This window comes from Mustela lutreola, chromosome 1 (genome assembly GCF_030435805.1).
Source record: "Mustela lutreola isolate mMusLut2 chromosome 1, mMusLut2.pri, whole genome shotgun sequence".
NCBI lineage: Eukaryota > Metazoa > Chordata > Mammalia > Carnivora > Mustelidae > Mustela > Mustela lutreola.
The window spans coordinates 64,201,984-64,222,591 of NC_081290.1; the positions used below are offsets into that span (position 1 = coordinate 64,201,984).

Below are 20,608 nucleotides of genomic sequence, written 5' to 3' on the forward strand. Positions count from 1 at the left end.
CAATGTATGAAAATTCCCCAAAACTGAACTTGGGGCTGAGCAGGTACTGCTCCATGCTCATTTCCTTCCTTCCCCTGTGAGCCTCACAGCCTCAGATGAGATGGGGTAACATCGAGGGGCACAGCTGATGAATCAGAGGAGGTGACATCTGAATTACACAGCTTTGACTAAAGTGCCCAGTGCTGTGTGTTCAGTATATAGAATCCACCTCCCAAACCAACCAGGATCTTTGCTCCCCACATGTTGGTAACAGATCTCTGGCAGCCACTCTGAGGCAGCTTCTGCCATGACCCAGGACAGGCATCCCAGGTTGGCTATGAGGACCAGACACAGAGCAGACACAGCCCAGGGTGGGTCACCGGCCAGGACCTCATCTTCCCAAGGGCATGACTGAAGGACAGACCTTCCCCCGCATCTTTAAACTACACCTCCTCAGACACAGGACAGGACTGAAAGAGGATTTCCCAAACTGCCTGAGCCTTGCGTCACCCCCCCCCCCCACGTTAATGTATTTTTTAAGGTGAATCCCATAATTCCCTTGTGAAAAGCGTGCGACATTGCATTTGACTGCGTGCATTTAAAGCTGTACTTGGTTACTTGTACGCATTTAAATAAGCCATAGTTTTCCTTCCCTGCTGCTGTATGGTGGAGGGGGGGAGCCCTCTTTGCCTCTGGCACGGCTGGGATTAAGGGGTCTAGCGCACAGCAGGCCCTCAATTGTTAGTTAATACTGCAATAGCAGTGATTATAAATCTGAAGTTGGGGGCCCTGGGGCCAGAGTGGTGGCTGAAAGGTGGCCTGAGTTTTGTCCAAGACCACCTGTTAACTGATGGAGAAGCAAAGGGCCTCCCTCTGCAACTGAACACCTTGCGGGTGGGGCGGGGCGGGGCGGGGCCAGCACGCGGTGGGCCGGGCGGGGGCCGACTCGGCTTGGAAACTTTCGCTGTGGGCGGGTCGGACCCGCCCCCCGCGGGGCCCTCGGGCCTGGCTACACCAGGGGGCGGTCCGCCGTAGCCAGGCGAGGCGCCTCGTGATTGGCGGAGGCACGAGATGATTGGCAAGCTTGCCGGCCGCACAGCGGACCGAGCGGGCGCCGGGTCTTCCGAGACGCATCGGGAGTGGAGCGCGGCCTACGGCCCCGCCCCCTTCCCTGCCCCTCCGCGGAGGGCCGCGCTCGCCCGCTCCCTCAGCTGCTCGCGTCTCTCCCTCGGCCCGGCGTCCTAGCTCCCGCCTCTAGGTGTCCGGCTCCTCGCGAACAACTTTGCCACAGGCCCGGAGGCCCGAAGGCGTCGCAGAGTAGCGTGCGGCCCACTCGCGGCCGGGTGAGTACTTCGGGGCGGGGGACGGCCGCGTGGGGGACTGGAAAGGGAGCCGGGAGGCCCCGCCCGCCTCGGGCCTCAGTTTCTCCATATGCGCGGCTGCCCCCAGGGCTCCCCGCACAAGGTCCCCAGAAGGCGAGGGGCTGGGGTCCCGCCCGCACGACGACCCCCGCGGCAACCCCCGCCGGGGCCTGCGTTGGGACTTCCGGGGGAGGGGTGAGCCCCCTCGGGAGTCGCGGAGCCCCGCGCGCGGCGGGCACCGAGCGGCCAACGGCCGTAGCCGCGGGGAGCCCGCGGATGGCTGGAGGGTGGCCGGAGACGCCCCACCCTGCGTCCCGCAGCGCCAGTCCCGAGGTGCCCCGTCATGGCCCTTCCCCCGCGGCCGTCGGCCGGACTCCGCGGCACCCAGAGCGGCCCTCGGTGCCCGCGGGGGCGCGGGTGGGGGGGGATCGGCGGGGGTCCGACCCACACCGGGGACCAGGCCCACCGGGGTGGGGGGGCAGCCCCTGGGTCAAGCTGAGGCCCCCACCACCCACTTAGAATCAGTGCGGGGCTCACTGTCCCCGGGGCTGCTCTTAGGTAAGGGGATGGGCATGGGCAGAGGCAGTACCTCTCGGTCCCGGCTCGACTCCGGTGAACCCGGCCCTTGGCTGGCCCTCCGCGCCATGAATTTCTATTGTGACAGATGGAAACTTTCTGAGGAATCTCGCCCGGCCCTTTGGGATGTGATGGAGCCATGTCCGCCCCGCGCAGTGCTTGTAGTTGATGCTGAGAATTCCAAGGAGCTAACAGTTGTACCAGAGTTACACTCCCCTCCCCCACCCCAGTCTTACAGGAGTGGGAATTAGAGCCCCAGTGGACACATGATGGAGCTGAGGCTCCCTGGGGTTGGGTGACCTGTCCAGGACCGCACAGAGCCTGGGGAAGCCTTCCGTCCGGGGTCTGCATTGAAAGCAAGCCCCGTCCTGCCTCTCCTCACCTTGGACAGTGACCCTGGCATTTGGCCTGTTTGTGAAGGGCTTTCTCTTCTGCTAGGATCTGTCACTTGCAGAGTGCCCTGGGGACCTCTGTGCTGGTCACCTGTTCTTACTGCGGCCCTAGCAAGGGTGCCATGTCAGCAGAAGCCCAGAGGCCACGCCTTCCACTGCCCGGTCCTGGCCCCGTGTCTCCAAGGGGATGGGCTTCTCATGGGAGCCCCGTGGTGTCTGACCAGAGATTTAGAGGAAACTTCGCTTATAAAAACCACTCCTTTGCTGCACCCCTGCACCCCCACACCCCCAAGCAGATGGACCTTTGAGCACAGGGAAGGTTGCTGGGAGACCACATCACACCTTCTCTCCCAGGATGGAAGACTGGGGGTGGGGGGAGGGGGGCTCCCTGCTCAGGCTTTCCCAGCCCCTCCTACACCAGGGCTCAACCGGCCTTGGGGGCTGGTCAAAGAGGGGGACTCCAGCTCAGTCCTGGCCCCCCCTCCCAGAGGTGCCTGAGCCCTAGGACAGAGACCAAACCCTGCTCTGTGATGGTGATGATAAGAATCCTAAGAGGGAGGGAACTTGATGCTTTATATGGCTCTTGCCCTCTCCCACGTCCCCACATCAGAAAGTAGCACTGCTGTGCTGGCCCCCAGACACAAACCAAGTCACCCTCTGCTCCCCCACTCCTCACATTCAGTTGGCAATACTCCTGTCTCTCCCAGCCCCGGAGCTGCAGTCAGATGCCTGCCCTGGACCAGGCCTCCTTACCTTTCCCCAGATGGTCACCCAGCCCCATCCCTGGGCTCCCCATCCTGTCCCCTGTGGTTCTTTAATTGTCACCTCCCTGCTCAGCACTGTCCTCCCAAACTCCTGGCCCTAGGGTCAGCTCTGCCTCCAAAGTCTGGCATTCCTTCAGGCCCTTGGGACCTGCCCTTGCTGCCCACACAGCCTTTTCTCTCATTCCTGTGTCCCATCCCCAGCGGTCACTTCCCAGCCACCTGCACCTTCCTGGCCACACGGCTGGTCACTGTCCCTCCACTGCATTTTCTACAGGACAGTCCCCTGTTGGAATACCCACGCTCCTCCATTCCTCTTTCCTTCTACCCTCACCTGGCTCACACCCGCTTGACTTGAAGGCTGAGTCAAGACCTCTTTTCCACAGTCCCTCCCCTGCCTTCCAAAGGCTAGCAAGACCCCCTTCCCCCACTGGGTGTTTGCATCCCAGATGCTGCTTGTCTTTGTAGTTATCTGTTTAGGTGTTGGCTCAGAGCAGGTGTGTAGTACGGACTCGGCCATTCAGCATACACTTGTGGCTGTCCTTGATGAAGGACTAGGGCATTCCCAACTTGCCTCCCACTTTGTTTCTATGAACTTGGCACATCGAGTGGTGTCGGAATGTTCCTTGGTTTGGCCCTTAATACTCTGGGGCAAAAATAGGTATCTGGGAGCCTCCAAGGGCTTTGTGCCCTTGTCTTGAGGAGCAGCCCTCTGCCAGAGGGCTGGGCCAGGCCATGATGGAGCAGACACTCCAGATGCTGGGTAACCCCCCGGGGCCCTTTCTTTCACTTAGAGCTCAGTCACAGGCAGGTTGTAAAATATATTTTGTTTTCGTTTCAAATACCTTATACGTTTATTATAGAAAATTAGGGAAATATAATCAGAAAAAAGAATAAAATAAAACCACTCATAATTCCTCCACCCAGAGAGATCCAGTATTTTGTCTTTCATCTTTTTCTGTAGGTAGATGCCGTTTTCATTCTAAAGAGACAGGATAATTCTCATGCTGCTTTAAATCTGGCTTAACAGTGTTATACCAACATTTTCCTTGACCCTAAATGCTTATTTGTATATGGGGTCATGGGTAACATCTTTGTAGGATAGCACTGTGCCGAGGGGATGTAATGTTCTTAACTCCCCTCTGGACGGTGCCAGAAAGTGTGGCCATGTTAGACACCCTCGCGTGTGAAACCTGTGGGCATCCCTGCTTCTTTCCTGGGGCTGGGATTCTAGTGTGGAGGCTCCGGTCAGAAGGTGCTGGAGCAACTTTAAGCCTTCCCGTGGGGGCTTGTTTCAGAGGTGGGGCTGCCCCTCAGCCCGGGGAGGGGAGCAGAGTGGGGCCAGATTAGAGCGTTTGGGGCAGGAGGCCATACGTGGCCATTCTGCTCCACGTCTCCCTAGAGGCACGGTCCCTGCAGCTCCTCAGCCGAGCTCCTCAGTGTTGGTATTTTGTGTTTTGATGGGATAAAAATATGCCTTGGTACTCACATGGAAAGAATGCCAGCCACTTTGCTTTTTTGGTCTTACACAATGACGGGTTCCAGGCTACTGCTGGGGCCATCAGCAGGCAGTGGGATTGGTGGCCCCCTAGCAGACAGTTTGGAGGCGTCTTGGAGCTGGGACCGAGGCAGGTAGATGCTCCCTGTTTGCTTTCAGGGTCCTGGGGTCTCCAGGGTGGGAATTGCTTGAAGTCACACAATAAGGTCCCCTAAGCTTGTTGCCTTCCCGAGAGGAGGCTGTCCCCATGTACCCTGCACATGAGATCCAGGATGCGTGCCACGCCAGGCAGCAGGTGCTCCAGGGTAAGGAGACGCAGCCCCCGCCTGCAGGGCTCGCAGTATCCCAGGCAAGAGAACGTGTAACAGCAGGAAAGGTGGGACCACCATGTGGGTCCTTCCACCAGAAGATGGTCTGTGATCCTCCCTGTGACCCAACCCTGGCAGTGAGCTGTCTCGTTTGTAAATAATAGGCCCTTTTCTCCCTAAAGGGCTTGAGCAACTCTGAGACCCTGAAAATCAATTTTCTTTTACTCTTCCATTCTTACTAAGCAGAGGTTTTACTTAAAACAGTTATTTTTACTGTTGTATGATATGCCTAATATTTAACCCACAGGCCACCCAGAACCTGTGGTTCCCTGTGGTTCCTCCCAGAATGTGTTTTTCAACGAACCACGCCCTGGTGTAGCACCCGGGAGGACCAGCTTGGGTGTGCTTGCTTGCTTGGTTGTTTGTTCATTTTAATGTTTTATGGTTTGCAGATTACTTTCTCTTCTTTCACACCCCTAATCCATGGCACCCCTTCATGGGAGGTGTTTTTCCCATTTTACAGATGAGGAAACTGAGACACAGTGAGCGAGATTTAGTGGCTGCAGGTCCTGGGACTCACTCCCCTTGTCATGTGTTAGTAAAATTGTGTCTCATTGGCTAGAGATAACACTGTCCCTGGCCTGGGGTCTCCTGGTAGAGGATGGTTCTACCTGAGATGGGACTCAGCAGAGGCAGCAGGGACACTCCCAGGAAGGAGGCACGTTGGGCCCCAGCACTGGAGGAGGAGGGCTCGCTCTGCCAGAGCACCGGTACAGGCCAGATGGCAGCTCTGGGAGGGGCAGGGAGGGAAGGGAAGGCGTGACTGGGGTTGGATTGTGAGAGGTCCCTTTTTCAGAAACGGGCTTTGTGGAGTTGAATTCCAGCTCTGACACCGTGAGCTGTGTGGCCTCGAGCACGTATCCTACCTTTCTGGACCCGCATTTCCTTGTCTGTGAAACAGGGTGAGGATTGAAGGCAAAGCCACCCATCTGCCTGTCACACTGGCGGTACCCGGCTCCCAGCACTGTGTGCAGCCCCCCACCCCTGAGAACATGCACTGAGCAGAGCACAGTCCAGATATTAAGTCCCTTCCTGCTGCTGTTCCCGACACAGGTGTGGCGGTGCAAGTTGGCTCTTGTCAAGGTGAGCTGTGCTCTGCTGTTCTGAGGAGATGGCTCTTGATTCTAGAGGCAGCGGGCCATGGGAGGTGGCTTGGTAGGACGTGGCCCTATGTGGTCTGAAGAACTGACGTGTTGGCTATCTTGGGTCAGGGGGTGGGTGTCCTGTATGACTTGGTTCCGTGTGGCTTGTCACCGCGGGTTTCCCCGGCCCATTCCTGGCTACGTGCTCGCTCTGGTCTACACGTGCAGCTGAATGGCGAGTTTCATAGAAGCCGCCTCTTGGTTGGGTTCCCTGAAGCCTGCACTTTGGAAACGGCACCGAGCAGTGCGTTGATTTCCAAGCAGATTCATGTGGCTCGGCTGTGTTCTTGTCTTGCCCTTGGGGGATGTTTTAAAATAAGGATTCAGTGTTTCAGACGGAGGAATGTCCAGATTGAAATCTATGGGGTTGTTTGGCGGACACAGATCCCATCTTCAGGATCCACTGTGGCTGGGGACAGGGCAGACCTGGTTGTGCAGCCCCTGGAAACAGGCATGTGGCTCCTGGGGCCACTGCAGCTCTTCTTGTGACAGTCATCTCCAGAAACATCCAGGGGGCCCCTACTGTGGCAGGCCTGCTGCTTGGCACTGGGCGTTTGGGGATGCCTGGCCCCCGTGTGCAGCCTGTCCTCTCATCTGGTCCTCATGGGGCCCTCTTGTGAGCTGACTTGTCCCATTTACAGTGGAGGAAGCAGAGAGGGGTATGGCCCTGTGGCTCAGGACCACAGAGCTGGGGGGCCTGGGGCTAGATCTCCACATGAGCAGCCTCTCCCTGCTCTGCGCTCGCTTTCCTCATCTCAGTGAAAAGGACGGACGTGGCCTTGAGTCTGGGGAGGGTCATGGCATCTTTTTGGAGTCTAAGGAAAAGCCACTCGGTCCCCTATCCAGTGCACAAGTCGTCCCGACAGTTTCAGGGGTCTGTGTCTCCTGAAGCCCATCCAGGGCCCCCAGGTTGGGGATCCTGGGGCTGGGGCTTTCAGCTCCATTGCGTCAGTGGTGGTTTCTGCCATTTTGTTAATCAGCACATGAGGTCCCTTTTACTGACTGACTGAGCCCTTTCCCTGTCATAAGAGGGCTGTAGAAGCACCAATCTCTCTAGTCTGTTCCAGTCCATTCTCTGTTCTTGGGCACCTCACTCTGCCTTTTAGTGCGTATTCATGTCTGGTGGCATCCAAGTCTGGTGGGTCTTGTCCTGTCTTTCAGGCCTCGCATGGAGGGCTTTGCCGTTGGGCTCATCTGCCTAAATCCTGGCTTCATGGGTTGTTTGCCTCCCCCATTCCTGGCTCCCCACCCCTTTCCTCCTCCCCTGCATCCAATCCTCCGTTCACTTACCTGCTAACATTTAACTCTTACTCTGTGGTTGGTTCCTTCTGGGAACTCTGAGAGGTCATCCTTCCCCGCCTCTCTCCTGGCTTGTGGTGAAGGCGATGACCCCTGGTGGCCTTTGGTTTGCAGCCGCACCTCCTGTTCCATGCTCTGTCTTCACATGACATTCTTCTCTCTATGTCTCTGTGTTCCCCTCCTCTTCTCAGGACACTGCTCATTGGATGGGGGCCCATCCTAATCCAGGATGATCTCATTTCAAGATCCTTAATTACATCTGCAAGTAGGGTCACCTTCACGGATTGGAGGGGGGACATATAAGGTGGAGTCCACGCTTCAGCTCCCTGAGCCAGGCACTGTGCTCAGTGCTCCATGCGGATTATCTCACTGGACCCTCACAACTTTGCACCATCCCTGCTGCTCAGGCAAGGACACTGAGGTCACAGGGCTTGTGCCTGCTGAGGCAGGGGACTTCGGGCCTGAAGACGTAGGGCCCAAGCTCATGACTGCAATGGGGCCCGTTGAGCCAGAGGCCTTGAATGGATTTCTTCCCTCAGTTTCCTCATCTATGAAATGGGCACAGTCTTGGGGCTGCTGTGAGGTTGAGTGAGATCTCATACAGAGCATGAAGTGGCCCTCACCCCATTTCTTTTCTTTACTTTTTTTTTTTTTTTTTTAAGATTTTGTTTATTTACTTGGCAGAGAGAGACAGTGAGAGAGGAATACAAGCACACAAGCATGGGGAGTGGGAGAAGAAGAAGTAGGCTTCCCACCCTGGGATCATGACCTGAGCCAGAGGCAGACACTTCTCGACTGAGCCACCCAGGCGCTACTCCCCCCAACCTACCCCCGTTCTCTTTTCTGTTCCCTTTCTGCCCAACACTCGAGGCCAGAGCAGGCTGGGCCTGGCCGCCCTTGTGTGTCTGACCCTTGGTTTTTCTTGCCAGCAGGATGGACCCTGGTGCGCCCCCTGCCAGCCCTTCTGGCCCACAGCCTCCTCCGTCGCTGCAGCCCCAGGCCCGCTCGAGGCTCAATGCTACTGCCTCGTTGGAGCAGGACAAGAGTGAGGCGCCCCGAGCTCCTGGACCCCAGGTTGGCCCTGGACCAGACGTGGGAGACATAGCTGCCCCAGCTATGGCTCGGGCCCCGAGTGCTCGGAGCCGAGAAAGAGCAGACCGAACAGGTAAGGGGCTGGGGCTGGAAGCCAGGTGGGCAGCAAGCCCCGGGCCCAGGTGCCCTGCCTGGTTCCTCCTCCTGTGGGCCGGGTCCCTTGGGCTCCCACCTGTGCAGTGAGCTTTGCTCTTGATGCATGGACTTGGGTGGTAGCAGAAGTCACGTTTCCCTATTTTATTTACGATCTGATGGCTCCAGCACTGATTTGTGCACTCTCCAGGCTGGTTCCACACCAGGCACTGTGGAGTAAGAGGAGTGAGAGGAAGACTTTCTCCCCCTACCCCAGCCCTGGTCCCGCACGGTTCTTGGGGGAGTCCATTTGGTCTCCGGGCCATCATGGCCACTCCTCAGGGCCATTTGGCCAGGGAGCTCTACTTGGTCTGGGGACTCACGTGGCCACTCCCCTCAGGAGCCAGCTGCCACCCTGGAATGCACCTAGGCCTGGGTCCCCAGTGCCCTCGGGATCATCTTCCATCCCCAAGCTGGACTGCTAAGGGCTGCCCTGCTCCCTGGCACTCTGGGGCCTCTTCAGGTTTCTGCTCCCTGAGGCCTTCCCCAGAGGTACCTCCCAGGGGCAGAAGTGAGCTGGTGTGAGGACCAGAGTGGGACAGGACAGTTGGTCATGGGACCGACTGCCTCGCTGACCCTCAGGCAGGGGTGCTAGGGCTTGGTCCATCCTCCATCCACCTCCTGCCCACTGAGCATGGCCCTGAGTGGCCATGGGTGTCACAGGTGAATCTAGTCTGGAGCGGAAAAGTGAGGGCTCAGGGTGATAATGGTTATGGGTCTGGCCTGTGATGGAGATACGCCAGGAGGAAGCTGCATGCAGGACTGGTCTCTGAGTTGGAGCACTGGCCTGGTCTGAGTGTCTTCAAGCTCCTGGGACTCCTGTGGGTGGAAGGAGCCCCAAGCCTCTGGCTCTGATGTTTGTGGGAAATGTCACTGGTACTGGCAGTGTTCTTTGTGGTACTTTACCCAAGGCTTTCCAGTATGCTGGATGTCTTACTCTCAATGGAACCATCCCCGCAGTGTAGACTGTTCCCTCTGATGACAGATAGGATTGTGCAGTCCCACCCTGAGCACCAGTTCCCCATCTCCCAGCACACCAGCACTGGTCCACATTCTCTGGGCCTGCCCCCATGCTTCCCCACCTCCCTTTGCCCCACCCAGAATGTGCCTTCCTCCTCTCTCCCTCCCCCTGCTGAAATCCTACCCATCCTGAGGGCCCCACTGCCTCCTAAACTTCCTGACCTTGACCCACAGCAGGAAACACTGTGCCATCCTCACCTGACTTGGGTGCCTATGCACCTGCGTGTATACACACACATGCAGGCACGCACGCACACACACACACACACACACACACACACACACAGTGGGAACAGAGATTTCCCGAACACTGTTCTTCCTTACTGTGTGAGAGGAGTCTGATCCGTTCGGTGCCTTTTCTGTAAAAGCAATGCTGCTTGTGGACAGTTAAATGGATTTTGTGATTCACTGTGTTGAAACCGACAACTTATAAAATGCTTTCTGCAGGTGACTCCAGCGCCAGTTCTCCAGGAATGTTTCTCAGCTGGGACTCCCTGGAGCGTGTGTCTGTCCCCGTGGATTGTTATGATTGTCAGGGCCCTGAGTGGCCCAGGGAGAGCCAGAGACAGGTCCGTCTTGGCCCAGGCCCTTGAGCCATGTGCCTCTGAGGGTGTCAGGAGGCCACACTGAGCCCATTTCTGCAACTGTAAAGCAGGCACAACCATACCGGCCCCATGGGGTCACATGGGGATCACACCAGTGCCAGGACCATGTGCCTCGAGGAGACGTTCCTCAGGCCCTGGTGTGTATGGGAGCGTGCATGCTTAGCACGGGCCCCTTCGTCCCCTGCAGGCACCCAGCATTGGGGCCCCGAGATAGCGGGTACTTTGTGCTTCATGTCACCAAGCAGCCTGGCCCTCTGGTTCCTTCACGGAGATCCTCTTCAACCCTCCTAGACCCTCCTAGAAGGGGCACCCGCTGTTTTATGACCCCCACCCACCAAGAACCTCTTTGGTGACTGGTCTTCATATTAGCTCGGGGCCATGTGTGTCTGGCTTCTGTGTGCGTGCCCCAGATTCCTTCTCTCCCCCAAGGGAGGCTCATGCCGCACATTAGTTGTGTGCACGTGTGTGTCGTGTGTGTGTTGGGGGGGTGCTTTCTTGACCGCCTCCCCTGCCTCGGGCAGGATGCTGGGCCTTCTCTCCCTTAGTCCCAGGCTGCTGAGAGGAGGCTTCATTCCACCAGGTGGTCTGGACGAGTTCAGGAAGGCGAGCCCCCACTGCCACCTGATCACCCCCCCTTCATTTCTCCAGCTCACCCAGGCTTTGTCGTGTTTTCCTTCCCCCAGAGAGGCTTCTGCATAAGATGCCCACCCCCGGCTTAGCTGTGCCACCTGTGCAAAAGCCCCCAGCTCGCGATGGGCACCTGCTGTGCACATCTGTGTGTACCATATGGCTGGCCCTGTCTTCAGGACTTTCCCTGGACCACATCTGATCCCCTCACAGTGACCTGGGGGGTGGGGGTGCTCTGCTGTTGCCCCACTTAGAGGTGAGGAAACTGAGGCACAGCCTTGCTCAAATGCCCAGCTGCTGAGTGATGGGCCCACAGGTGACCTGAGGCCCCTTGGTTAACACCAGACCCGCCCAGCAGAGATGGAGCTGTGATGGAAGCCGACTTGAGTCTCCCCTATGCATTTCACATTGGGCCAGTGCCCAATTCCAGAAACTCACCCGCTCCTTGGGCACTTTTGATCTTTGCATCTCCTTGAAAGATCGCCATGTTCTCTGCTTTGTTTCCAAGGCCTCTGGGCAGACGAGGGGTCCTGACCCTGGATTCCCAGCTACAGATGCCTCACTGCTGCAGGGCACAGAAACCAGGGCTGGAAACACACTTGGTTTCAATCTGAGCACGCAAACTGTCCTTGGAGGGCAGCATCAAGCCCGCAAGTTTCGGGTGGGAGTCAGGAAACAGCCGAGGGCTTTGTTTGCCTGCCGCCCGACAAAAGACGGAGAGAAGCAGGCCCTGGCAGTATTGCCATCTTGGGGTCCCAGACCCACATCCAGGCTGTGCTGCTCTGGGGGTCCATCGCCGGTCACAGGCAGACACAGCCTGCCCTGCTGGCCCTGCAGAACCCAGAGCACATCTGCCCAGGGAGGGGCTTCGTGGGCCTGTGTTGGATCCCTCACCTGCACATCTGCAAAGGTGTAGCGAGCCCATTAGGTGCCCACAGGTCGCAACAAGCATGAGTGTGGAAGGAACGCTTTCTGTGCCAGGCCCCACTTTAGGTTATATCTGGATTAGCGTGCTTGCTTCTCCAACATATTGGAACACCAGCAGGTGACCATGAGGTCGAGATTTGAACACACTCAGGGACTCTCTGCTTACCCGGGGGGCGGGGGGGGGGAGCTGCAGGTGGTGTGCCCAGTGCTTGGGGCTATCTCTCCAGGGAGCCCAGTGCAGAACTGAAGCAGAGACAGCTGGGCTGGAAACCCTCGGCTCATCAGCTGGCCCTTAGGGTAGTCTCTGGTGAGGCTCAGCCCTGCCCCCCAGGAGCCCTGGGCCTGGGAGAGCCAGAAGCAAACAACCGTCCTGGAGGGCAGGTTCTGTGCTGGGGACAGCTGATGTTATGGAGACCTGGGGAGCACGAGGCACCCTTTCTGCTGACCTCGGTGGGTGAGGGCAGATGACCAGCAGGACTGCCAGCACCGTGAGGCCTCCCAGCTGCAGGGCCACAGCCTACCTCTGGGAGGGATCCCAGGTGAGTACATGAAGAAGTACCTGCACAGTGTGGGGCCGTGCTGGACTGCGGGCTCCAAGACTGATGGCCCCCTGGGAAGGAGTCAGAGTACAGGGTTAGGAGGTCAGCCAGGCAGGCCCTCGAGGGTCACGATAAGGAGAAGGGTGTTTGGGGGAGCGTTGGAGGGTCTAAATGAGAGGAAGACATGCTCTGTGTCACATTAAAGAGGAGGCAACCCCAGCTGCCAACCAGAGTGGTGGCCGAGAGGCAGGTGGAGATGAGGGTAGAGGAAGCAAGGCTGGCCCCCAGATCTCTGGCTGGAGCCACGGGAGAGTGTGGGGGTTCAGAGCTGGACCGTCAGAACTGATGCCAATGTGGGAGTGTGAGCAGGTACAGAGTGTTGAAGCCCTGCTGTCCTGGGGACAAGTCACAGCGATAAACAGCTCGGGTTCTTGTTCTCTGGTCAAGGTGTCAGCCATTGACAATCCAGAGACTTTTCCACACAGGTTATTTTGTCCTGACCCCAGTACAAGCGCAAGTCCATGTGGTAGCCATGCCTATGCGGTCACCTCATCACTATAGGACGCCCTGTCGTGAGCTGCAGGGTGGCAGGGTCAGGTGGTTTCCTGAGACCTTTGGAAAGTTGGCTGTGTGCCCTCATCAGTTACCTTTAACCATGGACTTGTGTTCCAAGCCTCAGGCATCACTTCTTTCAGGAAGCACCACCCCCCCGATCAGGACTGATGACTTCCAACACCTCCACAGCCCGCACTGATAAAATGTGACTATGCTCGCCCTGCCCGTGGATGGGCTTTGAGGGCAGCGGTCCTGCCTCCTTTAGCTTGCTGCCCTTAGCACGTGGGCAGTGCTCAGGAAACAACCCTGTCCTGGGCTGTCAGGAGAGTGGACTCCTGGCTGGATCCCCCAGCTAAGCTTGACCAGCCCTTGGCAGGGGTCGTTCACCCTGTTTGTTCATGAGTACGAGAATCAGCATCCCAAAGGCTAATGAGACAGCTCCTTGGTACAAGGTGACCCCCACCCCCTGTGTGTGGAACACCCAGATGGTGAAGGACAACCCGGCCATCCCGTGTGTGGGACAGCCTCTTGGTGCAAGGCGCCTACAAGGACAGACGATGAACCCTTGGCTTTTCACCCTGCCCTTCCCTGCAGCTGCCAGTGGCGGGCATCCTGGGAGGACCAGGGAGGACAGGCGGGAGTGAGGAAGGAGCTGGCGGTGGCCGCGGGAGGACAGGAGCATTGCACCATCCTCCTCCTGCAGGTGTCAGGTGGCCCTCCCCTTCTCAGAGCTTCTGGCAAGCTCTCAACAATTCAAAACTCCACTTCAGCAGCGGATCCGGCCAGCAGCCATTGGGAGCAAGGGTGCTGGCTTCTGTCCTGCTCCCGCCATGTCTGGGAGAGCTTCGTGCGCACGCTTCCTGCTCACGGCCCAGGGTCCTGATGCAGTCCAGAGTGGGTGTGAGGCTTGCTCACCCACCTTCCCCCTTTCTGCAGAGCGGCCGCCAGGGTTGAGGGCTTGAACTTGCTGTGCAGTCATCGTGCGGAACATGTCCTTATGTCCCCGTATTGGGATTTGCAGAGACAGGAGTGCCATGGACCCTGCCCCCCCTCCTTCCCTTGGCGGCCCCCTTCCTCACCCTTCCATCCTGCACCGCTTACCCAGCCGCAGGGTCCAGTGCAGTGCTGGCAGCTGGACTTGTTTGGGTCAGATCCACCCCCTGGACAGAGTGTCCCTGTGAAGCCCGGTGGGAGCTGTGAAATACCACGTCCCAATTGTAAAGGAAAATGGCAAAGGACCCTGCCAGGGAGAGGGGACAGCTCCAGAGAAGATCAAGGGTCACATACCAAGTCAGCAGGGCACATGCACGGCTTTCTAATGTGGGGAATCTGTGGAGAAAACAACGGAAAGATGGGGAAGGGCATGGATGTGGTTCTCCCGTGGGCTCTGGCAGAGGCGTGCAGACCTGCCCAAGGCCAGCATCTCTGGTTATTGCTGCTTGGTGACAGGAAGCCTTTCAAAAATGAGTTAGAGTCGGGACCCCTCCAGTTGTGAATGACACAGAGACACAATATAAATTGACATAAGCCAAAAAAAACCAGGTTGAGAGGAATTTCTTAGTTCCAGGATCTGTAGAGTATACAGCATGCTGGTTTCAGGACTGGATCCAGGGGCTCAGATGCTGTGATCAGCAACCCCAGCTCTGCTTTCCCTCATCTCACTTGGGTTCTCTCACTGGGCGGCCCTCCAGGCCTCCCCACTGGCGTCCGTCAGCTGAGACCTAGTGGCAGGAGGGTGCTGGTTTCCCAGAAGTTCAGTGCAAACCCCAGTGGCCTGGCCTGGGTCTGTGTCCAACCCTGAAACCCAAGTACCATGGTCAGGGAGACGGGGGCACACCCCGCCCCCCACCATGCAGTGTGGGTGAGGGACAATGGCACCAGACCTTGATGACCAATGTAGGGAACGGTGGGTACCAGACAGGACATCAAAGTGCTGGGACCAGAAAAAACCAGGAATGCAGGTTGCATGTGCAAGGAATAGTGTGTTTCATGGTCCTTGGTCCACACTGCCTCAGCCAGTTCTGGGGGGTTATGACACTGGCCAGTCAGCCCTTGGCCTATGGGAAGGCTCCTGCTTACATGGAAAAAGCAAGAGCCCTCTGACTGGTCTGCAGCATGGGCCCAACATTTGAGTAGTTGTAGAAATATTTCTACCAGTGCCAAGTGGGACCTGGAATCACAAAGGAGGTGTGGCATATGTTTCAAGGAGGTTCTGTCTACTGGGGAGACTTCTTGAAATGCCAGGCTATGGATAACTTCCATGAAGAATTAATCATGGCCAGCATCTTCAGCCAACAGATGTATGCTTGAATCCTTGAAGCAGGAGCCTTCCCATAGGCCAAGGGCTGACTGGCCAGTGTCAGAACACAGAAAGAACATGGGCTTGCGAGTTCAGTTAATCAAGAAAAGTTTTGGAATTGTGGGAGGTACCTGGTGGGCCCTGCAGTGGGAGGTGCAGTGTCAGTGAATGGCAAAGGCCCTGGGGTCAGCCAAGAGGAGGGAAGTGGGGAGGAAAAAGAAACCCACATTTTGGGAGTGCCAACTCTGGCCCAGTCATGTAACACAAAGTGTCTTGTTCTTCATAACCGTCCTGTTGGTTGGATATTAAAGACGGTTGAAAATGACCCTGGCTAGGTCACATGGCACTTTGAGGCTAACGGCAGAGTCACACACAGGCTGGATTTCCCTCCGTGTGCACACTCCAACTCCCCGGGAACCCATGGAAGGGACTGTCTTGCAGTCTGCAGGCTTTGTGCTCTCGTGTTTGAGGACAGAGTGTGCATCCAGGGACTAGAGGGGGTGTGACGGGGGCCAGAAGGGAACAGTGGCCTTGGCTCAGGAAGCACCAAGGTCCTGGGCACGAGGGAAGGGTGTGCATGCTGAGGCCACACTGGGCAGGGGCCCCAAGGACCTTGGCAAGGAAGCCCAGTCTGATCTCAGGGAGAAGTGACCTAGTATCTTCCAGCCATCCCACAAGAGGGCTGCAGTGTGTACCTGAGCTGTGAGGTCTTAAGAAGAAGTCTCCTTCCTCTGAGCTGACCCTGGTCCCCCGTGCCTCTCCATCTTTGCGCCTGAAGGCTGCGCTGGCCCAAGCCATGGCCCGGCCTCCTCCAAGAGTCCTGTGTCCTGTGGACTCGAGTGCCCAGAACGCAGGGCCTGGTGGCACTGGTGGCTGCAGAGCCAGCTCCAAGCCTGGAAGAGCTGGTTCTGGGAAAGGCCTGGATGAACCCATCAGGAAGGCTGGTCCTTGGGTGATGTCACAGGAGACCATTTTTGTTTCCAGAGACTTCTAGAGAGTGAGAGGCTGTCAGTTCCTACTAGGCACCTACAGTGGAGTCAGTAGCGGTACATCCCACGAGTTGCCTGGAGGTGTCTAGGACCTGCCAAGGTCAGGTGTGGGGCAGGACGGAGGCCCCCGCATATTCGTTGTATAAGGCAAAGACAGACACTGGTAATAAATAAATAAATAAATAACTTAAATTTTTTATCGTTAGGCTTCCTATTGCTGGTAAGGTTGTAAAGTTGGTGTATTTCCATGATACTTTTGTAACTTGATAACTTTTTAGAAAGTAGTCTATAGTATGAGCTGTATGATGTTTGGGCCCTTGGGCCTAGTAACACACCTGAAGGACTGTCTGGGAGAATGACCCGAAAAGAAAATATATCCACAGAGTGGTTTTGTGGCCCTGTTTTGTAAAATCAGTGAGTGTTGGGAATAATGCAAAGGCCCAGCAGAGTGGGGGAGGCCCAGCAGCCTGAGCATGTACCTCCCACGGGTTTCTGAACTGTGGGAATGGTGCCTTTCACTGGAGAGTAACGTGGGAAGTTAATCATGATTCACTGTCATAAATATAACCTATATGCGTGTGTGTGTGCATTCCGATCGTGGCCTCCAGAACTCATGTGCGTATAGATGGCAGTCTTGGAAAACATGGATTTGGTTTGTCTATTGGGGCACAGGTGTTTATTTAGGTCAGGGGCTTTTCACGCCGGAGTCCTAGGATCTTTCTAGAGCCCAACTCAAGCAGGTCTGAGTTCGGGGGTGAGGGTGGGACTGGCGTCTATGCTCCCTCATCCTCGTCCTTCCTGCTGCTCTGAGCTGCTCCCTTCTGTAGCGGTTTTGCTGTCCATGTTCTGGGGCTGTCTGCATCACTGGAAGGCAGCGTGCTAGCATATCTGTCTGCGTCTGACCTGGATTTTGACAAGCTGCCCTGGGTCCGAGCCCATTATTGTAGTCTCCTCCACTCCCAGACAGACAACAGGGACCAGCCTCGTGACATTCTGTGTGCTTTTCTCCTGTGTGAAAGGGCCCGTGAGGGGAGATGTGGAAGTGTCCTTTGAAGAAGTCCTGGAGAAGGCCAAAGCAGGGGATCCCAAGGCACAGACGGAGGTGAGGACCATGTGTCAGTGGGAAGCTCAGCCCACTGGCCCTGCACAGTGGCCCTGGGGGAAGCCGGTACTGTGTGAATGGGGAGCAGGGATGCCGGGCCCCTGTTTGCTGTGTTCCCATGTTCTCTGTGTCACTTGCCTTCCACCACCTCTGCAGATCCCATGTTCTCGCCCATGTTCAGCTCACTCCCCATCTTGGCCCCCCTCCTCTGGGATGCCTTCCCTCCTTCCTGTCTGCCCTCAGTGCCCCTGCCCCCCCACCCCATCTTCTCATCTGTGAAGGGGGGCCCACACGCTCAACACAGTTTTCTGAGGATCAAGGGCCCCGAGGGTCCCACAGGCCCTGCTGTGCTGAGGGCAGATGCCCCAGGGGCCCCAGTCCCACCCCCTGTCTTCCTGGCCTGGGCGAGCCAGGTTGGGGAGGCAGGCTGGCCAGGAGGACAGAGCAGGAGAGGGTCGGGAAGCCCCAGTTTGCCTGGCTCTGGGGAGCAGGTCAGGATCAGGATGCAGAGCAGGAGCCCTGATGCAGCACACGGGGTGCCGCGGAATGTGGCTTGACTGGGTTCTTGCTGCAGGTGGGGAAACACTACCTGCAGCTCGCCGGTGACGCAGATGAGGAGCTGAACAACTGCACCGCTGTGGGCTGGCTGATCCTCGCCGCAAAGCAGGGCCGGCGCGAGGCTGTCAAGCTTCTTCGTCGGTGCCTGGCAGACAGGAAAGGTGGGTCCACAGGAGGCTTGGGCAGGTGGGTCTGAGGGAGGCTTGGGGCAGGCACAGCCCCTGAGGGACATGCACTGCTTGCTAAATCGGCAGGTGTAAATTTCTGTTCCACTGTGGTTTTGTTCCGAAGACATTGTTTCCAGAATATGACATGGGATGTTCAGCTGGTAAAGCCACTGTCATCCTCTTCGGTCTGTGTTGGTCTGTCGGTAGATCCCTTCTGGGTTCTAATCCAGATCAAGGAGTGCATCGTAGAGCCTATGGACAGTCAGCTTCAACAGGGTACAGTAGGACAATGTGACAGTAGCGCAAGGTCAGGATGGAACTTCTGGGGCTGACTTTGCATCCAGTCTGGGCTGAACGGCTGGGGGACCATAGGCCAGTGAAGACCTGCCCAGGTGCGATAGCTGCCAGGAAGCGAACGGGTGTGGGGACCAGTGAGACATAGCCTGGCCACACGCGGTCACTTACTCCATTATCCTGCGGCCATGGAGCAGTGTGCTTCTGGAAGTTTCAGACCTCAGAGAAAAATGGAAGCCTGTAGCGTGTGTTATAAAGTATTTTTTTAATGATTTTCTCCAGATGGTGGAAGTGTTTTGTGGATATTATATAAAACTTGGAATGTATAGAAAACAAAGATACAAATTACCTATAACCTTGAAACCCAGAGAAATGCTCTATAGTTTCAAGTGTTTTTTTTTTTTTTCTGGTTTTGTATCAGAATGTTTTTAAGAGTTATGTATTATATAGAATCTTCTTTTTTTTTGGAAATGGGACTGATGCCATTGGAAACACAGAATTGAGGCTTTCTGTCCGCCAGGATTTCTCACCAGTCCACCCTGGGAGGTGCACTGACACGCCGGCAGGGGCGTGTCAGTGCACCCACACCCAGCAGTTCCCACAGGCCAGGAGGGAGCCCGGTCAGGACCAGGCCTGAGGACGTGTGCTGCAGAGGGCCATGGGGGGCCCTGTGTGCCCTGTACCGCCCCCACCCCTTTTTCACACCGAGTGCTTCCTGATCTTGAGAGAAATGTGTGCTCAGGTGGAAAATTTGGAAGATGTTTAGAAGGAAGAAAAAAATTCTGTCCCCCCTCCATCTCATGTCTTACTGCCCTTGGTTGGCGGGGCGGGGCGGGGGGTGGGTGGGTGGGTGCTAATGACCCTGACAGTGGAGTTGAAGGGAGAAAGATGGCCGTAGGCCAGCCTGTGAAACCTGTGCCCATCTCTCTCCATGGAGAGTCTCCATCTCCCTGGGAAAGGGCCGGTGGTGCAGGAACCGGATTTCCCAGCTGCCTCAGGAGGGGCAGCACCCAGGCTGATAACTGTGGTTACCGGTCTCTGACTCCCATGGTTCCCTGTCGCTCTGCCTGTCTCTGACTTCCCGGCCTGGGGCTGGCCAGGACGCCCCTGTGCCTTGGTTTCCCATCTATAAATGAGGGAGAGCCGTTCCTATTCCTGAGGGTGCTGGTGAGGAGGAAATTGGACAGGGAAGTGGGCCAGGAGCACAAGAAGGTCTAGCACATGCCTGCCTGGGGGGTCGCTGGGAGAGGCCTACCAGGAGCATGGCAAGGGCCCCGGCATGTGCTCGCCCACAGGCTCACCCCGGGGCGGGTCCACTGAAGAACCAGGCTGAGCTCCGATCTGGAGTGTGGGTCCTAGCAGGGTTTTTGGCGAGATGTCATTTTGGGGCAGATGTCTCTTCCTGCCCTGGTGACCCGAGGAGTCCCCTCCCAGGCCCCTGCAGGCGGAGCTGGTCAGCACTCGGAGCATCGCCAGTGGCACCCAGGCAGGCGGGACGAAACCAGCAATGCCTCTTGTCTCGTAGGCATCACTTCTGAGAACGAGCAGGAGGTGAAGCAGCTCTCCTCCGAGACGGACCTGGAGCGGGCCGTGCGCAAGGCGGCCCTAGTCATGTACTGGAAGCTCAACCCCAAGAAGAAGAAGCAGGTGGCTGTGTCAGAGCTGCTGGAGAATGTCGGTCAGGTCAATGAGCACGGTATGAGAGCCTTTTGGGCCCCGGGCCTTCCCCAGGGAGCTTGTGGGCTTCTCTGGGGGAGTTCTGCAGGGCTTCCCTTTGGCAGCCCTGCGGAGACTCCAGGAGATCCCAGGGATCTTTTTGTGTGTCTAGGCCCAGGGAGGGTCCCTCCTGGGGTGTAATCCTGTTCTTGAGGTCTCCTTCCCAAACCCTGCCCGAGCTCTGGTGCAGTCCGCTGGCAGAGCCACAAGTCTTGTCATTTTCAGGGTGTCCTGCTCCTCCTGAAGGGACAGAGCCAGGGGAGAGTAACACAGATGCGGCAGGGACCTGGGTCCCTGAGTCCCCGAGTTTCCAGGAGCACTGAGCTGACTGTGGCTCAGCCAACCTCCCTGAGGCAGGCCTCATCACCGGCCTCTGCAGCCCTCCCTCAGCCTTCTGAGCCACAGCCAGCCCGAAGGACAGATGGGGCAGAAGAATGGGCGTCCCCAACTGGGTGCAGCCTCTCTATCGCCCTGGGGCCAACCTGACCTTTCCTCCCCATTACTGGAGGAGCACCTGCTTCCCTCTGTTCAGGTGTGATTTCTGCCCAGGACTGCACCCAGCCCTCTCAGGTCCACCAGGGCTGGGGCCCTCCGCCCACACAGTAGAGCA

The 20,608-nt window shown here is 57.2% G+C and overlaps 1 protein-coding gene across 5 annotated transcripts in view; it reads left to right on the forward strand.

Annotated features, from left to right (window-relative positions):
* The first annotated feature begins 1,133 nt into the window (after positions 1-1,133).
* The window catches only part of WFS1 (wolframin ER transmembrane glycoprotein), a 30,178-nt gene continuing 10,703 nt past the window's right edge, over positions 1,134-20,608 (forward strand). The window contains exons 1-6 of one of the 5 annotated variants that reach the window (XM_059165664.1): positions 1,134-1,322; positions 5,837-6,018; positions 8,309-8,541; positions 17,181-17,263; positions 17,838-17,982; positions 19,808-19,978. In XM_059165664.1, the coding sequence (XP_059021647.1) occupies positions 8,310-8,541; positions 17,181-17,263; positions 17,838-17,982; positions 19,808-19,978 (631 nt within the window). In that variant the 5' untranslated portion in view covers positions 1,134-1,322; positions 5,837-6,018; position 8,309. Of the gene's footprint in view, positions 1,323-1,586; positions 1,674-5,836; positions 6,019-8,305; positions 8,542-17,180; positions 17,264-17,837; positions 17,983-19,807; positions 19,979-20,608 lie in introns of those variants that run through there. The other 4 variants (XM_059165672.1, XM_059165677.1, XM_059165654.1 and 1 more) reach the window with 4 other exon arrangements.